Here is an 11860-nt window from a genome sequence, read left to right as displayed (position 1 = left end):
AGCCCCTGAATCACTGACTCCTGGGAGCATCTGAGGCTGGCCCTTGAGGTAGCTCCCTGCTGGAGATCCCTGTGGCTGAGGCGAGTGACACAGTGGCACCGTTAACCCTCCCAGTCCTGGGTGGGCTGCCATCCTCCCCCAGCCTCTGCCTGCTGCACTCACAGGCTCTTTGCCCGTGGCTGCCCTGTGGTCTAGGCAGGTCCCCCCACCAGGGAGGCTCCTACCCGCATATGGGCCCAGACTCTCCTTGCTCATTCCTCACAAGGCTCCTCGAAGGCTCTGCTTTCCTTGGTCTGTCTGTACCCCTTCCCTGATGTGTGCCCTCCCTGTAACGCAAAGCTGCGCATGTCAAGCCCCCCTTCCTTTCCACTGGGAGGAGATGAGCAGAAGGACAACCGTCGAGATATGCACCTGAAGACTTGCTCACCTGCTCCTCCCGATGTGATTGTGGGTGAGCTCACTGCGTGCTGCGCAGTGGGGAAACGGACACTTACCTCATTAGAAAGCTAGAACAGTGCATCAGGGGCCATTTACGAACACCTTGTGCAGCTCCTGAACTCTAGCAAGTACTCGTTAAATGTTATTTTCCAATTTCTTAATTTACTTACTTACTCTTTTTTTTTTTTTTTTTTTTTTTTTAGTTCATTCATGCATTCGGTAAATGCTAAGTATTTCATGTACCAGACAGTATGCCTGGGAAGTGCTAGAGATCCAAGTTAGTCAAGACACAATCATGGACCCCCTGCCCCAGGTCTCCAGTGTTTCATGGGGGCAAGTAGACAAATAAGCAGATGATCTTCCTGCTGGAGACACTTGCTCTGAGGGGCTTGGGGAGGGTGAACAATTGGACAGAGGATGGCACATGACCCAGATTGGGACAGGAGCTAGGGAAGGCTTCCTGGAGGAGGCACAGCTTACATCTTGTATCTGTGTAATCCCTGACCCTGGGTAGAGCTGGAAGGAGATGCATGCTTTGTGACCTGGTGGCAGGAAACTTGGAACCATGCACACAAGCTGCTAGACTTGCAGATCTGCCGCTCGGATCAGAGCTGCGGGTACAGCTCTGACAGACACCATCCTGAGAAACGTGGTTCCTGGGCTCTCCGGGCAGGAGCTTCTCTCGAGGTTCCCTGCTTGCCCAGAAAAGAGATCATTGCCCCAAGATGGTGTAGGCTGCCCAGGCAGGAAGACTAGAAGGGGGAGGAGGAGCAGAATGACTTCATGCTAAGCAGCTCTAGATGCCTCCTCTCGGCTTCCCTTTCCAGGAAGGAGGCAAAGGCCCAAGAAGGTAACGGGCGCAGATGAAATGTGGAGTGAGGAGCCTGGGCTCGTGAGCTTCCCCTCTTTTCCTGCTGTGGACTTGCTCCCTGCTGCCGTCCACCTGCTCTGACCTTTTCTGCTCGGTTACTGGTGATGTTTCAGAATCCGCAGATCCCATTGGGCGCTGCATGCGTGGTGGGGGGCACCAGCTGCAGATCCAAGATCACAGTCTTGGTTTCTGCACAGAGCGGATGGTAGGAGCCTGGAGAGGCCTTGAAGGGAGACTGGCAGGGGCCGCGGTTTCCTGTCTGTTGCATCAGACACTCTTCTCCCTCCCTACTCATCCTATGTGTTTGAAGGAGCGTTTATCCCAAGGTACACTCAAATACAAATTTTCCAAGTTTATGGGCATCTGATAAGAGCTTCAAATAGGAGAACCTGATTTGTGTTGAGTTTTTTGAAAGCCTGGTCTGGTTCTTGGATCCCATTACTCTACATAGGCACTTCTAGAAACCCACGTTCTCCAGGATGGAAAGTCTAGCAGTAAAATGGGATAATTTGACATCTACCGGTGCTGAAGATACAGTAAATGGCCGCTAAGGACACAGCAAAGAAGATAGTGTCATTTTTTAAAAATTTTTTATTTTTTATAAACATATATTTTTATCCCCAGGGGTACAGGTCTGTGAATCACCAGGTTTACACACTTCACAGCACTCACCAAAGCACATACCCTCCCCAATGTTCATAATCCCACCCCCTTCTCCCAAACCCCGCCCCCCAGCAACCCTCAGTTTGTTTTGTGAGATTAAGATAGTGTCATTTTTATGGGATTTTTTTACTTTGAAAAAATTGGGAGCTCCTTTCATAAAGGCTTTCTTGGAGAATGTGATTTGTGGTGCTGTCCTGGGAGTTTGGGGGAAGACAGGGATTCCTCTGGAATGTTAGGAGGATCAGAGTAGTAAATAAATTCTCTGAGGGCACACGGCCTGTGCCCTCCCTCTTGTCTGATCCAAACCTCCAGAGCCAGGGAGGAAGGAGAAGCATGGGTGTGTGTGAGATCACAGAGCACAGGGAGTAGGGAGTGTCCAGCAGTAAAGGCAGGGAAACAGAGTCACCGCAGTGTGAGAGCCGATGCGTATTCTGCTTCATGGGAGGTGGGCTTGGCCCTTGACTGTTGGGCCAGGATTGTTCTAAGTACTGGATCTGGGCTGCCAGTTCTGGGACAGGAATGGAAGTGTGCTAGAGAGCTCAAGACCCAGGGATGTAAGGGCCGTTTTACAAGCTGTGTTCTGAATTCTGAATCCATGTTCACTGGAAAACAAACATCTCAGGTGGTGAACAGACTTGTCCAAGTTAAGGGAGCAAGTGGCACCCCGGGAATGAGATTCCTGTCTCCTCTCAGAGTAGGCTGTGTATCCTGTGTGATCTGGAGGCATGCCTCCCACTCTGCCCAACTGGTGTGAACAGTCTGGTCACGGTGTCATCACTCCTCATGTACTCCCACCTTCTCTCCTGAGCCTCACACTCTGCCTGGCTGGTGTGAACGGGCTAATCATGGTCTCATGACTCCTCACAGACTGTACATCTTCTCCAGGGCTGCCCACTCTCCCCAGCTGGCGTGAACAGGTGATCACGGTCTGATCAACTCTCATGGACTCCTGTGTCTTCTCCTGGGCCTCCCACTCTGCCTGGCTGGTGTGAACAGGCTGCTAATGGTCACGTCATTTCTCCTGGACTCTACATCTTCCCCTGGGCACCCTTGCTCTCAGGAAAGCCCCTGAGTGATGCATGGGGCAGGTTCTCAAAAGCAGCAGGAGAGGACCATCAAGTAGTAAAGGTCTTGAAGTGGGTGAGGGCCCAAGGCTGTAGGCTGGGCAGTCATAAGTCATGACTGGGAGTGGTGAGTTGTTAAGTGGGGACGTTCTCCAGAGGGAAGGACCATCCTATGTTTGGAAGAGGAGGGCGAGTAGAATGGATGAGAGGAATGTTTTGATCAAAGAGTATTCTCTGTGTGTATGACTAAGTCCAAGCGAAAGTGAAAGAAAATACATGACATCATGGCAGAGCAAAATAGGACTGGCGCCCAGCTTATGTATGGCGTACATAAGCTGGGCGCCAGTCCTATTCCTCAGCCTCCTGTGTCTGCTCTGTTGGCTGTAGACATGGCATCTGGTACTTCCTGCCTCCATGTAAGCTGGGGTTGAAAAGTGGGGATGCGGAGAGGGGAAGCATCGTCAAGGGTTGGGGAGTGATTTCAGGAGTCCACGAGGGACAGAGCTCGGGGAGGTGGGGGCAGAGTGGTTGGGAAGGCGTCCTGCAGGGGCTGAGACAGGCTCTGATCGCTATAGAAGCTGAAGGAAGGTTCTGGGAATAGAAGCGCCTCGTTTGGCTCCTCAGGGCTCTTCTGTGTCAGGCCCGACTGGGCCCTGTTAGGGGAGGATGGTGGGAAGTGGGAGTGGGCTTTGGGCCCACAGGGCTGGATTTGAACCTATGGAAATATTTTCTGGAGCCTTTTCTCCTCCTTTTGATTAGGGTCCCTGGGCTCTTGAACACCTTCTCCTCCTAAATGAGAGGTACACAAAACTCCTTCACTCTAAGGTGTTAATGACCAGATCCGTGAGCCTTTGAGGAGCGCGTGCAGTACATGTGGGCTGGCATCGGGGGGCTGCTTAGCACAGAGGGGCGTCGGTCCTGTGAGGAAATGTCTGTGACGTCCAGACTGCAAAGATGGTTTTGAATAGAGCAGGACGGAGGCCCTGCCAGGCTTGCCAGCGACAACACAGGGTGCACTGGCCAGCTTCAGACTATGGAAGGAAGACCTCGATCTGGCCGTACCTTCTGTGGGTGAGGCCCTGGTCTAGCTGCAGGAGACCATATTCTGCAATAGGTAGATAGAAACACGCAGGAAGTCCAGGGGAACAAGTCACACTGAACGCAGTGTCACCATAAAGTGTGAGTCATTACACAGTCGTAGGACAGTAAGAAAGAAACCCGGAGTCCGGAGAGTATGTGTCCCGTCCAGGGTAGTCTTGGAGGGCAGTGATGAGCGTCCCATGAGCTGACGAGTCGATAATTCTCTTCGGGAGCTGTTTTTAGCGTCCAGTATGTAACTGTGCATGCTCTGTGATCGGATTTAGTTTTGGACATTCGACGACCTCTGTCTGGGTCGGAGGCGTGCGAAATGTGGGAAGTCACTGATGACGCTGGCATGAATGAGAGGCGTGGCTGCAAAGGAAAACAATGATTTTCCTGCGTTAAAAGCTTGAGATTCCCCAAGAGAAGTTCCACAAAAGGGAGGGACAGAGCCTGTTGTATAGGAGCTGGAGGACCAGGCAGGCAGGGAGGGCGGGGCCGGGCACGGAGGGGACAGTGGTGTCAAGGTGGCAGGCGTTCCAGGCACCTTGATTTGCGGTCTCTTGGCCTTCGTTGTCCAGGTGACGGTCTCTTCTGAGGGAAGGACATCCATGACCTTCGCTGCTAACTCGGATGACACAGTGAGGAAGATCAAAGAACACGTCCGGGCGAAGACCAAGATTCCTGTGCAGGACCAGGTCCTGTTGCTGGGCTCCAAGATGCTGAAGCCCCAGAGGAGGCTGTCGTCTTACGGCATTGACAAGGAGACGACCATCCACCTCACTCTGAAGGTGGTGACGCCCAGTGATGAGGAGCTGCCTGTGACTCTGGTGCAGTCCTGTGATGGGGGGCAGAGGCACCTCCTCCAGGTGCGAAGGTCCAGCTCAGTGGCCCAGGTGAAACAGATGATCAAGACCAAGACCGCGATCGCGCCTGAGCAACAGATTGTGACTTGCAATGGCAAGAGGCTGGAAGATGGGAAGAGCATGGCGGATTACGGCGTCAGACGGGGCGCTTCACTCTGGCTGGCAGACTACTGCATTGGGGGGTGAGCCCGCTGATAGCTCTCACTCCCCCCACATCCTTTGATGATTTCCCCAAATTAACAAGAAAGAGAAAGATGGAAAATTAGGGGTGAAGTGGGAAGGAAGACTGCAGAAAAGTTTCTAACTCCATGATTTTTTGATCGAACACAGTTGATTAGGTGTCTGCATTGTATATATTACTGAAAATAGAAAACAATATTTTAAGGCACAGTAGAGACAGCATCAAAGCCAGCTTGGAATTCAATCCTTTCCCTCGTCCCTCTGATTTTTAGAAAAATTCCTATTTCTTCCGTCCAACAGGATAGTAAGTTCCACATTGGGATCCAGGTTCCCCTAACTCCTGTGTTCCCACCGGCATATTTCATCTGTAATATCACTCAGTATGTTGAATTAAATTGAATTTCTGATTGTAGAGAACAGTGAAAGGATTTATATTGAAGTGTGTTAATTCCTCTGGTATGATTACAGTCTAAGTAATAAAGAATTTAGAAATTCAACTAAACTGTCTTCTCTGTCCTCATTTAACGTTGTTCGGCAGGAAATGACCCCGGCGCGGTGCGCCATCTCACGCTCTACGCCCCACGCTGAGTTCAGCTGTTCTTATTTCTGGAGATGATGGTGCGCGTGGATGACACCTCCCCTGGGGACTCAGATTTTGTTCTCCAGTGTGCGGGGGTCCCTGGGGAAGGTGTGGTCATGGAGCCGTCTCTGTCCTGCCTGCATTCGGGTCTGGCAGGTCTTCTCTGGGGTGGGGGCATCTTTCAGGTGGGGGCTCTCAGTTGGTCTCTGGGTTGACTCCCGAGGCTGTGCCCGGGTTCTGGCTGACAGAGCCTTTTCCTGGCTCCCTCCTGCACCCCCCACCTCTGTGTCTGCTCCTCCCTCGGGAATGTGGATCTTCCTGTATCTTCCTCACTCACTCCTTTGTCACTGTCCCTCTTGTGTCTCATGACTGGTCAAGAACACATTTTTCGCACCATCTTAGACATGCCTTGCCCCTTCTGCTCTTTAAACTTGCTCAAGAACCACCTCGTGCAGAAGAGAATCCAGCTGAATCCCAGCGGCACCACCCCTACTTAGGGGAATTCCTTGTTCTGCTTTGGGCTCCAGTGCTCTTGGTGGCACTAGTGACCTGGTTAGGTGGGCATTAGGTTGGACTGATTTCCCTGGACGAGCAACTGCGGCTCCTTGTTTTGGATGGGTCTCCCGCAGGGCAGAGTCTGGGATTGCTCTGTCAACTAGGGGGACTCCTGAGGCCAGACACTGTGGGGTCTTCACGGTGTGCGCCATCAGACTGGGGGAGAGGGAACGTTAGTTGTCCTGCCGTACAGGGTGTTACCAGCATGTGGACTCTCCGGGCATTGTCACTGGACCCCTGAGGCGGGGAAGGTCCTCTGGAAATCATGCCTTCTCTCTTCATCAGCTTAAGAGAGAGCCGGCAGGCCACTTCCCCTCCCTGAACCTGTATATGCAGCATAGCGGGATTTGCCCTGAAGCAGAGGAACACTGGGGAGGGGAGCGGAGAATGGGGCCTCCCCATGGACCTCCGACTCCCTGAGGACACATGTTGCCCATTCTCACAGGGAAACGGACAGGCCGAGGGCTCGCTGCCTTCCCAATGCACATTCCCATCCGTGGCCCGCGGCTCACCCCTTCCTCCCGCCCCCGCCCCGCACTCACCGCCCAGCCTGCCCTCCCCCCACACTGCGCAGGAGCGTCCTGGCGGCCCCCTTCACGTGCTTGTTCCTGAGGGTGTAGATGAGCGGGTTGAGCGCCGGGGTGACCACGGTGTAGAAGAGCGAAACGAACTTGCCCCGGCCCTGGTCGTAGCGGCGCGTGGGCTGTAGGTAGGTGTAGATGGCCGAGCCGTAGAAGAGGCAGACGGCGGTCAGGTGGGACCCGCACGTGCCCAGCGCTTTGCTGCGGCCGCCCCGGGAGCGCATGCCGCAGATGGCGCAGGCCACGGCGCTGTACGAGGCCAGGATGACGGCGGACGGCAGCAGCAGGATGACCACGCGCGCAGCGAACATCCGGCGCTCGGTGGCGTCGCGGTCACTGCCACAGGCCAGCTGCAGCAGCGCGGGGAGCTCGCAGATGAAGTGGTCCAGCCGGCGGGGCGCGCACAGCGGCCGTGCGGCCAGGAGCGCGCTCTGCGCGGCGGAGTTGGCCAGGCCGCCCAGCCAGGAGGCACAGGCCAGCGCGCGGCACCGGCGCGGGGAGGCGAGCTCGGCGTGGCGCAGCGGGTGCACGACGGCGGCCGCGCGGTCCAGCGCCATCACCGCCAGCAGCAGGCACTCCACGGAGCCCAGCGCCAGCGACGTGCACAGCTGGGCCAGGCAGCCCGCGCGGGGCAGCCACAGCTCTGCGCCGCACAGGCTGGCCAGCAGCGCGGGCGCCACGCTCGTGGTGAAGCCCGCGTACACCAGCGCCAGGTGGCCCAGGAAGTAGTACATGGGTGTGTGCAGGCGCGGGTCGCGCACGGCCAGCAGCACGAGGGTCGAGTTGCCCGCCAGGGTCAGGAGGTAGCAGAGCAGGACGAGGGCGAAGAGGCCGGGCTGCAGCGCGGGCCAGTCGGAGAAACCAAGCAGGAGGAAGCGCTCCCCGGTGCTGTGGTTGGCCTGCGGGAGGAAACTCCCAGAGGGTTTGGAAGGAGGCTGAGCCAGGGTGAGTTTACCCCCAGGGAGCTAAAGAGAGCCCTCCCCCGGGGGCCTGGCCATCGGGGAGCTGGCTGGGAGCGAGGGGCCCGCGGGGCGGGGATCAGTTGGGAGGGAGCGGAGTCGCTCTCAATACAGACGGGAGTCCTAGCCCTACCTCAGCACAGCTTGGCTGATGAATTATTTAGCAGATTCTTTGGGGGAGAAGGAATTTCCACTTGTTGGAAGAGCAGACTTAGACCGGGAGAGGGAAGACTGGCCAAGGTCACAGCTAGTGAGTGGCCCCGTGGGGCTTGTAGTCGGGCTTGTCTCCTTTCCAAATCTGTGCGTTTTCTGCTCCTCTCTGGCTTCTCACTGCACTCCTCCGGTCCAAGCAGGAATCTGATCTCCCTCCCATAGACTAGTCCTTCAGATACTGGAAGACAGAGCCCCCCCACCCCCCAGCCTCCCTCCCTCCTTCCAAAGTGTGTAGTGCTTGTGAGTAAGTGCAGTGCTCTAGTCTGGGTAGAGCTGTTACTTAAGAGATGAGAACCGTCTATGGCCTTCTTTGTTTCAGGGATTCTACTTCGGAGAATACAACCATTAGCGCTGACTACTGAGTGCTGCTCTGTGGGGAGTCTGTGTTCTAGGCTGTCACCATCATCCATGCCTCTCTGGCTTCTCCCCGTGTGGTGGTCATGATCTGGGGGCCTTGAGGCCCAGAGTCCTCCGGCAGAACAGGAAGCTAGAAGCCCTGGGTCCCACCAGCGTAATTGCCCTGGGGCAGCTGGATTATTTGATATGGGGAAGTCACTGCATCTCCCTTGCCTTCCTGTTGCACGTGTAAGAGGAGGAGTCTGACCTAGATGGTCTCCAGGGCTCCTGTCTTATAGCCTGGCTCTCACTGGCAAAAAAAAAAAAAAAAAAAATTGTCCTTGAGTGAAAAGGGGACCCAACACAGAAGGCTTTAATCCTGCAGAGTGACACTGAGTCGCATTTCCTAATGGTACAGAAACCATACGGTAGATGCGAGGACTCAATGTTACAGCGAAATCTCGCTCCTGCACACTTCCTGGCAGGGGTGCGGAGATAGATAAACTTTGTAGTCACTATTCTGAGTTTAAAAATCACGAGGCCCTAATTTTCTTTAAAATGTTTCAGGGAAATCTCTTCCCCCCAGAGCACGTCGTGCTTACTGGGATCCATTTATGCTCAGGAGACGGAACCGGTGTTCGTGGTGTGAGTCAGAGCAAGGGCGGGGGCGTCAGACCGCCGAGCTCCAGTCTCGGCTCTGCCATCGCCCAGCGGAACGACCCTGGGCACGCGGCTTCACCTGCCCGTGGCTCCGTGTCCTCTCTTGAAAGTGGACTGGGTGGGGGGGTGAAGCACGGAGAGCTCTCAGAACAGGCCCGGGACCGAGTGGGCGTCTCGTAAGTGCTCGCTCTTCCCATCTGCACCTGCGAGTCAGGAGAGGTCTGTGGGCGCTCCCACTCCGGTCAGGGCCAGAGCCGGCTGTGAGTTCAGGTCTTTTTATTGACGAACTCTGGTCTTGACTCACCTGCAAGTGAGGCAATACTCCTGTCCTAAGAGGAAGGTAGGCGGGCGGCTGAGGTTAAACAGCTTGCCCGGGCCACACTGTTTGTAAATGCTTGTCAGGATTTCACCCAAAGCTCCCTAATTCCAAGAGCCTTGCTTTACATCTGTGCACATATGTTTAAGCCGGGCTCTACCCTGCCAGAGGCTGCGGAGGATGGAGGACCTGCGAACCCCGAGCTTGCTGCAGACCACGGGGGCCTCGGGGAGAGGAATACAGGTGAGAGCTGGCATTCAGGCTTGTGGCCCAAAGGTGCTAGAGACGTTGTTCTAGAGAGTCCAGTTTTCTAAGTCTGGGATCACGTGACACACACCCGTTCAGCCAGCCAGGCCCTTAACAGTTCCCCTCCAGACACACTAAACCCCGAAACCAGGCGCAGAACAGTAAAATCACACAACCAACACCAGTACCCCATGGACACACACATTCCCGAATACTCAGACACATATGTGCACATACGTGTCCCCTCATCACACCCTGAGGCTTCCAGAAGGGAAATCTGTCATCAGAATATTCCAGGATGTGTCCCCAAACCTCATTCGGTATTCTAGAACGTGCACGTCACCTACAAGACCATCTTCCTACCTTCATGTCCGGGTCTCGGGCACTGATGTTCCGCCGCTTCTTTCCAGATGATCAGTCGGTCTGTTGCGTCCGCTCCGGATCCTCAGAGTTGGAGATGGCCGTGGTGGGGGATGAACGAGCGAATGGCATGACTGTTGATCTCGAGACTGGGTGCCTGCGGTCAGAGCCAGGTCCTTCCTTCGGGAACAGGACATGGAGTGGCGAGCCCTTGCTTGTCAGCTGAGGAGTGAACACAAGGTCTTCAGCACAGAAGCCGGCCCGGTCTGGAGAAGCACCGAGATTCTGGCAGAGTGGCGGTGTCTGTTCCCAGAGAGCCGGCACCAGGATTAGACCAGGCAAGGACCGGCGTCTTGGGCTGGTCACAGGTCACCGGTGGCTGCAGCTGGCCGCGGAAACCGCCTTCTGGATTCTGAAGGCTCCGGAGCTGTGCAGCGGGGATGTTGGTGAGCCGCTCACTGGAGAGGAGGCAGGGGAAGCGATTCTCCCTGCTGTTGAGCAGAGAGAATGAGGCCCTGGGGAACCCCTGTCCCACTCCCATAATGAGCACCTGTGCGGATTTGTCCAGAGGAGTCCCCCAGGGCAAGGAGAGGAACATTCTGGAGGGAAAGGCCCTGGAGGGTGGTGTGTCCCTGGCTGCGTGGAGGCCAGAGGCAGCCCCGGCTTCCTCCCCAGCCCCTGTTCTCCTAGCATAGTGCTGTAGGGTATTGTTCTGGGGATGAGGGACCTTGAGCAGCTGCATGACCTCAGTGACTCTCAGGGTCAGTATGAAAACGGGGGAGACAGTTCTCGTCTGTGGGAGGGGCTTGAGGTCTGGCAAGGTCATCCTCAGTTCTGACCCTCCTGTCATCGGCCTTCACCGCCACCCCTTCTTGTGGCTCTCACTGCCTTTGCTCTGTCCCTGGCTGAGCCCCCTCTCCCAGGATGGCCTGTCCTATTTCCTGACAGATCTCTCTCCACCCAGACGAGGCTTCTCTGCTCCCTCCTGCAGTCCCTCCCTTGGCTGGCGTCTGGAGGTCTGTCATGGTCCCCAAGGCGGCCTGTCTCCACTGCTCTCTCGAGCTTGGGTTCCCCGGTCAGTCCTGGTGGTTACTGCTCTGCCCACTCCTCCTGGCGCTCCTGCCTCTTCTCCCTTGGTTATATTCCGTTGGTTAGATCATCATCCTATTCGAATGAAATCCTAATCCTACCCTGTTCCCATATTTGTTCAGCCGATTGTCGATTGTCGCTGGAGGTCAGGCCTGAACCCTCCGAGAAGCTTCGGTTCATGACCATAAAGGTTCTTTTTAATTTTCCCGCTTGCTGGAGACACACTACCTCGGGTAAGTTTAAGGCGTCCGGCGTGGTGACGGGTTTCGCGGACGTACTGTGCGGTGTCTGCCGGATTGCGGTCCGTGAGCACGGGCTCCGGCTCGCACAGCTGTCGCCGCACTGTCGCTGTGGTCACAACACGCACACACCCTCCTGCAGCAGCTGTGAGCGCACGGACGTGTTCCCCGCACTCGCCCCTCCGCACTGCCATCCCAGAACTCATCGTAACTGGAAGTTCATCCTCTTTGGCCAGCATCTCCCCTTCGGCCCTGCCCTCAGCCGCTGGCGACCCCCATTTGATCCACATACTCAGTGCTTTGGGATCCCACATATAAATGGCACCAAGCAGCGGTTGTCTTTCTCTGTCTGATTTGTCCCACTCGACGTAATGCTCTGTCCTTCCGTGGGGCTGCACACGGCAGGGTTTCCTTCGTCATGGCTGAGGACTGTCCCACTGCATCTTCTTCATCCACGTATCCACCCAGGGCCACTGGAGTTGTTCGCAGGGCTTGCGAGGAGCGGGGCGGCGAGCACGGCAGTGCCCATATCTCTTTGAAGGAGTTCGCCTCCTTTGGATGTAT

At 55.7% G+C, this 11860-nt stretch overlaps 2 protein-coding genes across 2 annotated transcripts; one reads left to right on the top strand and one right to left on the bottom strand.

Annotated features, from left to right (window-relative positions):
• The first annotated feature begins 3373 nt into the window (after nt 1-3373).
• LOC131835460 (ubiquitin D-like) lies at nt 3374-5664 on the top strand. The gene is made up of 2 exons (XM_059179750.1): nt 3374-3452; nt 4698-5664. Exons 1-2 carry the CDS (start codon nt 3426-3428, stop codon nt 5166-5168), a joined length of 498 nt encoding a protein of 165 aa, XP_059035733.1. The 5' UTR covers nt 3374-3425; the 3' UTR covers nt 5169-5664.
• A 1171-nt stretch (nt 5665-6835) lies between these two features.
• Nucleotides 6836-11502, bottom strand: LOC131835435 (putative olfactory receptor 2I1). Its single transcript, XM_059179730.1, has 3 exons — nt 11336-11502; nt 10342-10459; nt 6836-7777 (listed from the first exon to the last, which is right to left on the bottom strand). Exons 1-3 carry the CDS (start codon nt 11500-11502, stop codon nt 6836-6838), a joined length of 1227 nt encoding a protein of 408 aa, XP_059035713.1.
• Nucleotides 11503-11860: the final 358 nt, after the last annotated feature.

Source organism: Mustela lutreola, chromosome 7, assembly GCF_030435805.1.
Source record: "Mustela lutreola isolate mMusLut2 chromosome 7, mMusLut2.pri, whole genome shotgun sequence".
NCBI classification, from domain to species: domain Eukaryota; kingdom Metazoa; phylum Chordata; class Mammalia; order Carnivora; family Mustelidae; genus Mustela; species Mustela lutreola.
This window is presented reverse-complemented; position numbering and strand designations above follow the sequence as displayed.

Excerpts from the sequence above, each read along its gene's own strand:
- LOC131835460 (XM_059179750.1), top strand. The coding sequence starts at position 3,426 with ATGGCATCTGGTACTTCCTGCCTCCAT. Across the intron at positions 3,453-4,697 it reads CTGGTACTTCCTGCCTCCAT|GTGACGGTCTCTTCTGAGGG; the intron begins GTAAGCTGGGGT and ends TTCGTTGTCCAG.
- LOC131835435 (XM_059179730.1), bottom strand. The coding sequence starts at position 11,502 with ATGAGTTCTGGGATGGCAGTGCGGAGGGGCGAGTGCGGGGAACACGTC. Across the intron at positions 10,460-11,335 it reads AATCCGGCAGACACCGCACA|CAGGGAGAATCGCTTCCCCT; the intron begins GTACGTCCGCGA and ends TCTGCTCAACAG. Across the intron at positions 7,778-10,341 it reads GCGGCCAGCTGCAGCCACCG|GCCAACCACAGCACCGGGGA; the intron begins GTGACCTGTGAC and ends TTCCTCCCGCAG.